Source organism: Beta vulgaris, chromosome 4 (genome assembly GCF_026745355.1).
Source record: "Beta vulgaris subsp. vulgaris cultivar EL10 chromosome 4, EL10.2, whole genome shotgun sequence".
Taxonomy (NCBI): domain Eukaryota; kingdom Viridiplantae; phylum Streptophyta; class Magnoliopsida; order Caryophyllales; family Amaranthaceae; genus Beta; species Beta vulgaris.
Window position 1 is genome coordinate 50,502,566 of NC_079205.1, and position 10,550 is coordinate 50,513,115.

General features: G+C 37.4%; 1 protein-coding gene across 1 annotated transcript; it reads left to right on the forward strand.

Annotated features, from left to right (window-relative positions):
* The first annotated feature begins 2,058 nt into the window (after nucleotides 1–2,058).
* Nucleotides 2,059–9,840, forward strand: LOC104891028 (bifunctional 3-dehydroquinate dehydratase/shikimate dehydrogenase, chloroplastic). The gene is made up of 11 exons (XM_010676664.4): nucleotides 2,059–2,405; nucleotides 3,620–3,877; nucleotides 4,811–4,916; nucleotides 5,828–6,046; nucleotides 6,399–6,745; nucleotides 7,092–7,155; nucleotides 7,569–7,677; nucleotides 7,771–7,908; nucleotides 8,473–8,621; nucleotides 9,264–9,426; nucleotides 9,544–9,840. The coding sequence occupies exons 2-11, from the start codon at nucleotides 3,666–3,668 to the stop codon at nucleotides 9,585–9,587; spliced, it is 1,551 nt and encodes a 516-aa protein (XP_010674966.2). The 5' UTR covers nucleotides 2,059–2,405; nucleotides 3,620–3,665; the 3' UTR covers nucleotides 9,588–9,840.
* Nucleotides 9,841–10,550: the final 710 nt, after the last annotated feature.

Consider the following 10,550-nt stretch of genomic DNA (forward strand, 5'->3'; position numbering starts at 1 on the left):
CACTCCTAACCCACCACTCCCCAACAACCTTATCCCCACCAGCCCCCTCCCCCTCCATCTCCCACGCAGCTCCCTTCCCCTCCAGCCCGCAGCCACGCCTCCCACTCTTACTCGTTCTCCCTCAGTCTCCGGCGCATCGTCAACATCATCTTCTCGATTGTCCACCACCACCACAAGCGAAGAGAGAGAAAAACAACTTCCATCTGTGAAATGGAAGCTGCGTGTAGGGGGGTTGCGAGAGATGGAGTCGCGGGAGGGTGGGACTGGTGTTTGTGGCTGCGAGGGAAAGGGTAGGGGTGGGTCTGGTGTTGGTGGCTGCGGGGGAGGGGTAGGGGTGGGTCTGGTGTTGGTGGTTGCGGGGGAGTCGCGGGAAGGTGGCTTTGGTGTTGGTGGCTGTGGGGGAGTCGCGAGAGGATGGGTCTGGTGTTGGTGGCTGCGGGGGAGTTACGAGAGGATGAGTCTGATGTTGGTGGTTGTGGGGGAGGGGTAGGGGTGGTCTGGTGTTAGTGGTTGCGGGAGAGGGGATGGTGGGGTCGGGGTTGGTGGGGTGGTGGGTTGGGGGTTGATGGGGTCGGGGTTGTTAGGGGGGTGGGGGTGGGGGTGGGGGTGGTGGTGGTGGGTTAGGGGAGAGAGAGAGTTAGGGTTAAGGTTAGTTAGGGTTAATTAGGTTGACTTAGGGTTAATTAGTTTTATTTAGGGCTAATTAGGTTGACTTACGGCAAACTTGTAAATAAACACTAACAGAGACTAACGTCCGTCAACATTGGGGTTTCTGGTGAATTTTTTTAAAAGGTTAGAGGTTTCTGGTGAATTTTGAAAAAAAATGGGGGTATTTGATGAATAAATTTGTTTTGTCAGGGGTATTTGGTGAAATAACTGTAGAATCAAACTTCCTCCATTATAACATAAGTGAAAGACTTTTTTCAAGTAACTCTCACATAAAACAGAGAAATGTTCCGCTTGTTTCACAACGGGAAAGTATTAATATCATTCAACAACATTTCAATAATCTCTACCAAGGAGGTCTTGGCTTAGTGGTTAAGATTGAGGTGATCACAGGTTCGAATCCCCCTCCCCTTCGATGTATTGCCTTCGTAGCTCATATGGATAAAAAAAAAAAAAGACATTTCAATAATCTCTAGTTAATTCTAGAGAAATTTGTCAGAAACAACCTTTTAAAAGGAAGATTTTGTCAGAAACAACCTTTTAAAATTTTTTTTGCCAAGAACAACCTTAAACAAAATTTTTTTTGTCAAAAGCAACTACATGATGTCATTCCAGTGTTGACTCATGTTTTCCGGCATCGACTTCTTAATTAACCCAATTAACTCCCATTTTCCTTCTCCACCAACCCCGCAACCCCCCTTCCCCACCCCACAACCCCGCAACCCCCCTCATCCTTCCCCTTACCTCGCAGCCCTCGTCCCCCTCCCCTTCCCCTGCTGAATCATATAACCCCCTCCCCTTCCCCTATCATCGCACAACCCCGCAACCGCCTCCCCCCCTCTCCCATATCCCCGCAAGCCCCTCGCACGCATCCAAAGCCCCACATATCTAAACCTAGAATATTTCGAACCCATATCTGAAGAACCCATAATTTTCGAACCCAAATTTGAAGATGCATGAGATGCATGGATGCGCGGGAGGGCTAAAAGGGAGGGGGGCCGCGGAGATGCGAGGGAGGGGGAGGAGGATGCGGGGATGCATGGGGGGAGGCGGCTGCGGGGATGCGGGGAAGGGGGCTTCGGGGATGGTAAGGCGGGGGTGTTCGGGGTGGTTGTGGGAAGGGGTGGTGGTTGGTGGTTAGGGTTAGGGTTTTCAATTTTTCTGAAATTAGAGGGAAATGGGAGTTAATTGGGTTAATTAAGAAGTCAATGCCGGAAAATATAAGACAACACCGGAATGACATTATGTGGTTGCTTTTGACAAAAAAAAATTTGTTTAAGGTTGTTCTTGGCAAAAAAAAAATTTAAAGGTTGTTTCTAACAAAATCTTCCTTTTAAAAGGTTGTTTTTCACAAATTTCTCTTAATTTTATGAACATTAGACTTGCATTTTGATCACAACTACTTGCAATCTTGTCGCAAAGAGAAGGAAAAAAAAAACGTTAGTATTGCATTGACGATAATGTCCTCCCCACCAACCACGCTCTGAATACTGAAAAGATTCCGGCGTCACCTAACCTCAATTCCAGCAGAATTTTTGAGACCTCTCTGCAAATATATCACTCTCACTAACAATCCTGTATCAATCTCTCCTCTTTTCTTCATTTTTCTATCGACAATTTGAACAACAGCAAACAACGACTCTTTCTGTAACTTCTTCGACTTCGATTGCCACTTCTCACTTGTAGATCTGCGCTGCTGCTAACTTTGTGGTGGTAGCTCTTGCTTGTGGAGTTCACAAGTTAGCTTTCTCTCTTCTCTCTCAATTCTATTATCAAACTGGATCTTTAAAGCTTCAAACTTTATTGCTTCTTTCTTTATAATTTCATTATATTTGGGTTTATAGCTTCTAATTTTAATGCTTAATTGTTCATCTATTGTATTGTATTTTGGTTTAATATGACATTTGGTGTTTTTTTTTTTTACATTGACTGATCTTTAAATCATAGTCTTCATCATTTTTTATCTATGATCAATTTGTTTTGTTTTCAATTCGTGAAATAAGTATTTCTACTAAGAGAAGAAGAGCACAGAAATAACTAAATAAGCACTTCAAAAAGGAGATGGCATGAGTGAGTGAGAAGCTTTCAAAATTAACCTTGTTGCTGCCAAGAAATAGACATAATTAGTGTTACATTGCCAAAAAAAAAAAATTACCTCATTCTTTTCCTCCAAGTTTGCTCAAATTATGATATGAAATCTTTTGATGAGGAAAATTAATAGATATGGATAGTTTAGGATAATGCTACTATGACAAGATACCCATTTTGCTGAATTACACAGAAATTGGAGAGAGAGATAAAAAGGGAGATTAGATGAAGATTGAAACCCAAATCCTCCTCCAACTCAACCAAGCTAACAACAAAAATTTCCCCGCCAAGTAGTATTTGTAAATCAGTTCCGAAATTTGAGAAGTCGCTTGAACAATTGTAGAAAACCAGTCTTCCTGGATCTGCCAGTTTGTATATTACATTATTTAACATATTCGGAAAAAACAATCTTTTGTATTGGGTTTCAGCTGATTTCGTGAGTATCCTAGTCTTCCTAGGTTGCTGATATCATTGTTCTCCTCACAGTATGATTTTTCTCCATTCTTTTCGATTGCACAAACAAAAAAATGTTTATAAATTCAATTCATTTGTTCTTTCTATTTATTTTGTAATAATTGAATGACATTGTATTGTGTTCATTCTTTTGATTCGGGGATAGAAATCATGTTAGGGGAACAATTTCTTTTGTCAATTTTGTTTGTTCTTATATGATTCTTAGATCTTACAACTGGGTTGTAATTATGTGTTGTTGTTGATGAATGCAAAAACTTGTTTATGTAATATGTTTCCGGAATTAAGTTTAATTCAATTAAACTAAAGAGGATAGCTCATGTGGTGCTTTTTGGATTGTTCTATGATATTAACGATGTATTGTTTTATTAATTTAGGCTTTATTTCATTATAGGTTCTTATCACGGCCTGTCCCTTCGATTTCGGAATTGTAAGTTACAATGGGAGAAAATATCAGAAGAAATTCCACATTAATATGTGTACCAATTATGGATGATACGGTTGATCAAATGCTAATTCAAGCAAAAAAAGCTAAGGAACAAGGTGCTGACTTGGTTGAGCTTCGATTAGATTTCTTGAAGAATTTTAACCCAAATTATGACCTTGAGATTTTAATCAAGAACAGTTGTTTGCCCACTTTGGTCACTTTCAGGTAATTTTACTTTTTTTTTTTTTTACCAATATAATTCTTTTTATTAATTGTCTTCAAATGTGTGATTAAAGAGAATTTTTGGTGTTTGGTAAATTCATGGGTTAGTTTGAATGTTGAGTAAAGTTTCTGAAAATTTTGGGTTTTGGTTTAATTTATGAAATTTGGAGTTTGAGCTATGCAATTCTACTTTCAGTTGGTGTTGATTATGTTTCATGAGTTGGTGTTGATTTGGGTAGTCAGTAGTTTTTCATAGGACTATAGGAGGATTATGTTTGTTGTTTCACCCTCCATCCAAATTTTCCAATGCACACATTTGATGCTAATATCTTTTGTTAAGTACTACTACCTCCATTTGTTTTTAATTGTTACACTTTTCTTGTTAGAGCGTTTTAATTAATTGTTACACTTTCACTTTATCCTTGTCTGGTAACATGTCACATCAACTTTATACACTTTTCTACCTCATATGTCCAACCACCCATTTTATCAATCCACTCAAAATACTCCCACCTAGGCACCTACCCAATTTATCTTTCTTTCAATATTTTAATAGTTCTTTTACATTTCCCAAAAATTAGATATGCGTTTGTTGTACTTCTCTCCTGTTTTACTTACCTTGCTTCTTACTCAAAGTGGAGTGTAACAATACTTTGTAAACGAAGAGAGTATATTGTAGAAATTGTAAAAAAAGTCATGTTTTATAACTAAAATTGAAAGAAATCTGGCAAAATCCGACTTGATAATAATAATTATTAATTTACTTACAGAAGTACAAACTGTGGTGAAACTTCAAAGTTTGACCTTGAAAAAGAAGTGAAACAACTAGAAGTAGACGGAGAGAGTAGCATTATAAGGAAGATGTTCTCCAAACATCCAAGTGCATGATTTATACTACTTTTTGGGATCACTTACTATTGTTCATGTTGTTCATAGACCAACATGGGAAGGTGGTCAGTATGATGGTGATGAAAGCAAACGAAGGAGCGCATTGCGCAAAGCCATGGAACTCGGAGCTGACTATGTAGATGTTGAGCTTAAGGTTTCTTTCTGATACTATTTCTTTGTCTTTGTTGACAGCATATATCTCTTTTTGATTTGTAAGTTGTCATTTCCATGCCCAAGTAGACTATGATGCTGATTATGTGCATGAAAGTGATTTATGAACTTTTGTTTCATTGGAAGTGTGAGAATCTCTCATTGACAAATAGAATTTCCATTATTATGTGTGCCAACCTCCAGATTCTTCAGGTGCCTAAATCTAGTATTGCACCCCACTAAATGGTGAGAACTGGTAAAATGTCATTCAAATTATCTATTGTGCAATGAGCGAATGATCTATTTATGTGAATTACGCAAGTGAATGTAGACCCGAAATCTAACGGGTGTTAAGTAACAACAATGAAGTTGCATCTTCAAATGATCATGAATGATGTTCAAAATAGTCAGTCACATAACCTGTCACATAGACCAACTGTCCAAACTTACTAGATAGAGGGGAGGTTTTTTTTGTCCTCTTCTTTGGAGAGCCTAGATACACAGGTTCAATTTATAAGGACGTGGACACATTGAAATAATTCATAAACCTTCGTAATTGTTTCTTCCCCGTAAACCTATATTACATGAATAGAAGCATTTAACCTTTAGGGACTTTATGTCTTTACATGCAGTATAGCATTGCAGCTTCATTGACAAGATTGATCATTGTCTTGGAGCACGCAGTGGGAGGGGTATTTTAATACAATGCTTTGTTGCTTAACAAGGAACTGCCTTGTTGTACTTTCAGCTCTTGATTTAAACAAACCACTAGGGCTTATATCAGTTTATTGGTGCACCTTTTTCCCTATGTTGTTTGTGTATTGTCATTAGATAATGACACTTGTATTCTGGTATCAAGCTTGTACCTTACAGTTTTCTTTATATATATAAAGTCCCATCATTCTTCTCTTGTAGGTAGCAGAGGAGTTTTTTGACTCTATTGGTGGAAAGAAGCCTACAAAGACTGCAATTATTGTCTCTTCTCATAACTATCAAAGCACCCCATCAGTTGAAGAGATTGGAGATCTTGTATCAAGAATACAAGCAACTGGAGCTGATATTGTAAAAATTGCAACAACTGCCAGAGACATCACAGATTGTGCACGTATTCTTCAAGTACTTACACATTCTCAGGTGCGTAGGGAGGATAGTTCGTCAATAACACAATCTTTTGTCAAATTGGACTATGGCGGAGAGGGCAATGTCTCTACTTTCATCCTTTAGCCTGATGCCCTAGGTTCAAAACGTCACTGATAGGGGGTAGAATTATAGGCATACCTTACTTCAGGGTTTCAGACTTGTAAAGATGGCCTTGAGTTTGAAATGAAGGGGAGGATTTGGTTTATCTTACCATATAAGAAGCGAAGAAGCATAATTTTCCAAATTATACAACTTGGAATTTAGCTTTAGCATTGTGTCATGTGTGCGTGAGTGTGTTCATTCCTCTTGTTGCAATATTTTATTAAGTTTACCTCTACATTTTCAGGTTCCAATTATTGGACTTGTTATGGGTGAGAGAGGATTGATATCAAGGATACTTTGTGCCAAATTTGGAGGATATCTTACATTTGGTACACTTGAGAAAGGGGCAGTTTCAGCTCCTGGCCAGCCGACTATAAGAGATCTCTTGGATTTGTATAATTTCAGGCTCATAGGGCCTGATACTAAAGTTTTTGGAATCATTGGTAATCCTGTTGGCCACAGCAAGAGTCCTCATATGTACAATCCAGCATTTAAGGCTGTTGGCTTTAATGGAATATATGTGCCTTTGTTGGTTGACAGTGTACCTAACTTTTTGAAGACATATTCGTCTCCTGATTTTGTTGGATACAGGTATTACTTCCTTTCAAGTTACTTTATTGAATACTTGGCCGACGACTAGTTTCCATGGTTTATGAAAATTCTAATACCTAAACTGATTTTGCAGACTTCTCTATCTTTAAAAATTCTTATGAAACTCTACACTTACCTTGATATCTTGACATATGTTTTTGACAAATGTAAAAGTATACTTTCTTCTGACCAACTTATTATATGATGTCCTCCTTTTGCATTAGGCATGGTATTTGCCATGAAATTTTACTTTTCCTAGTCAACAGATGAGCAAACTTTTAGTGCTAGGTGTGTGTTGTTGTTACATAGTACGGCACGTATTTATCCCATAATTCATTCTATGCAGTGTCACAATTCCTCACAAGATGGCTGCACTTGAGTGCTCTGAAGAGGTGGATCCAATTGCGAAGGTATCTCAACCCTCTTTTCCTTTGAAACAGCATCATATGTAGAAAAAGCTGCTTTACTCAATCAGCTCCTTCCTGCTGTGTAATTTCTTCCTTTGTTGCTTTGGTATAAGTAAGAGCATCCAAGTGGATGAACTCCATCCTTTTCCCTTTTAGGATCCTCCATCTTTAGTGTATCTCTGTTGTCAATGTCCAGTTGTCTCGCCAACAGTATGATATACTTAATTATATTTCTGTATTCTATTAGAGGGGGACAGAAGGCGAGGGACTACAGAGATTATTTTACTGTGACCATCGCAATGCACCACCCTTTGTTAATGATAATTATTGTCCTTCTACTTCATGAATGTTACAGTCACTTCGAAGCTTGAATTTATCGTTCACTGCATGGAATTGGTGTCATCTTGAATCTGTAGGCAATTGAAGCCGTAAACTGCTTGGTTAGAAAACCAAGCGACGGGAAATTGGCGGGTTACAATTTTGATTACGTTGGAGCTATTGAAGCTATCGAAGAAGGATTACAAGGTTTGTTGATCGATAACATCTGTTAAAATCCTCTTAATTTATTGTATCACACAATATTTGTTTAACAGAATTCTATTCCTTCTGCGAGTTTAGATGGTGGAAGTAGTGCACCAGTATCACCCTTGGCTGGTAAAGTCTTTGTTGTTGTTGGAGCTGGTGGTGCAGGAAAGGCACTTGCCTATGGTGCAAAAGCAAAAGGGGCTAAAGTGGTCATAGCTAATCGCACACTAGGTAATTGCATCATAGCTTTACATATAATTTATTGATTGACCAATTAAGCTACTAGTCTTATGATGATTACACTTTCTGCAGCAAACACAATTTAATTGTCCACTCCTACTATATACTATATTGTAATTTTATCTATTAAGGCTTCAACATCTTGAGGAAACACTGAAACAGTACAGAATTTACGACACACTTTGATAGCAGTAGATGTCGTCTTTCTTGCAGAAAATGAAGGAAATATCAACTATTAGTATTGCATGATTAACATATAAGAGTTCTTAAATATTAACTTTTTAGCATTCATGCTACTTTCTAATCCTAGGGAAATAAGAAATGAATGAGGAAACTTTAGAATCTGAAGTGCTGATGACTTAAGTTTGAATTTGTAGTGTTGAAAATGTCTCTGCTAGCGCTAGATGTATGTTTTGCATTGATAGAACATTTAGAAGTATTTAGCTTAGAGCCATGTGATTATCTCAATCGTCTGACCGACTTTTTAGATTATACTGACACATCTGAATTTGTGCTGAATTTTAACATTTTTGCTTGCTCTTTGTTTGATATCAGAAAATGCTGCAAATTTATCCAGTAAAGTTGGTGGCAAAGCCATCAGTCTTACAGAATTAGACGACTTTGCACCAGAAGAAGGGATGATTCTTGCCAACACTACATCTGTTGGAATGAAACCGAACACAAATGAAACACCTATTTCTAAGGTTCAGTGGTTCAGCTCCTCTTCTTCATGTATTTTTGTAATTTCATACTTATGCTATTTTTATCTAGTATTTGTCAATTGCTTCATTTAAAGTATCACTCTGCAAGAGTAAATTCCACTGCAAAATTAATAGAATAGGCTGTTGGAATACTAGGTGAACTAAAACCCGGTTGCTTCTTATATGATGATTTCCATATGAACTATGATATGCCTTGATTTCTTTGAAATTGTCGGAGTAATGTTCAGAAGTTTGACCCCCCTAGTATTAGCACAATCATGATGCAATGCTTGATGGCTTAAGTTGGTAATCTTATATGATTGTTGATGCCACACTTGCACTTATTTGAAATCAAGGGAGGACATTGAAAGAAAGATGGACGCCACAAACCACATCATCCAGAATGACTCTTTTAACTTTCTGAGGATTCTCAGAAATATAGTCACCTTTTTAGAATAGCACTAAAGCATAATCACTATACGAACATGCAATTCTGATGTGTGCATTTAATAAAATAATCTTATTAAGTGAGGGCGAATTTAGGAATTCTTTTCCTAGTACTTGATTTGCTTGCCCCATACACATTGTCCAATCGAGTGATACATCAAGTTGATCCATATTCATTTCCTATCTGTTTTTCTGCAGAGAGCTTTGAAGAACTATGCTCTTGTTTTTGATGCGGTTTATGTACCAAAATTAACCAGACTCTTGAAAGAAGCTCAAGAATCAGGCTGTATTATTATTTATGGAACAGAAATGCTTGTTAATCAAGCCTTCGGACAGTATCAACAGTTCACCGGTTTGCCAGGTATGCTTAATAACTCCGGACCCTTAAATATGACCCAAAATAAATGCAAATAGCTATTTGTGCTAATTAGCTATTTCTTCTTCCTTCACTGACTTTTGTATTGCTTGATTATTCCAGCTCCGAAAGAACTCATGAGGGAAGCCCTGGCAAAGAGCACATAATGAAGTATTTATAATGTTATTCTTTTGTTGTCTCTGGTGATTTTTGTGTACCAAGGTGCTTCTTTTCTTTTTTTCATTTTTTTCATGTTACGATTCCGAACTTTTTGTATCCCTTCTTTATTCTAGGCTGCAACGTTGAACCCCTTTATAGAGCACAACAACTGTAGAGGCCTATGTATCTAAATCCAAAATGGAGGTTCAACAACAGTTTTATCCCTCGAAAATAAGTAAAAGGGAAGACTTTGATCTGAAAGTTTCTCCTTGAAAAGATGAGAAGGTATTCTCTAGCTACCATTTGCTAAGCTTGCAGATATGTCTCATAAGCTAATAAATTATGCTCATAAACTGATAACTATAATAAACTTGTAAAAGATGTCCATAAGACTGACATAAAAGTGCTTTAAACTGATACAAAAATGTCATTCAGTTATTTTGCGTCTGTCAAGACGCTTTGATATACTTCCTCCGTTTCTTTTTAGATGTTATACTTTTAAAATCACGGACTCCTAGACAATTTTTGGAGAGAAGAGAGATAGAGAAAGAAACAAAAGGGTCCCATGTGATAGGAGAGAGATAGAGAGAAATTATTATTCAAAATGAAAGTGTAACATCTAATTTGAAACTTCTTAAAATAGAAAGTGTAACATCTAATTTGGAACGGATGAAGTAAATAAAATGATAAATAGAATTTGCTTTACTCAATTGTTTGGGGGGTGAAGAGCAAGGGCTTGAGCTTTGTTGACGGTAGAGCCCAAACACATTACATTACCCAGCAAAGTATATACATAAATAAGTGCTAAAAATGTCGTGGAGTGTTTAGATTCTTTGGAGTTCTAAAAAACTCTACATGGTAGAGTTTGAGCAATATTAATCATTGAATAAAAAAGGCTCATATATTATATCAAAGTTCACCGTTTTATTTTTCCCTTCTCACTAATATGTGCCCTTGATTTTAAAATGTAT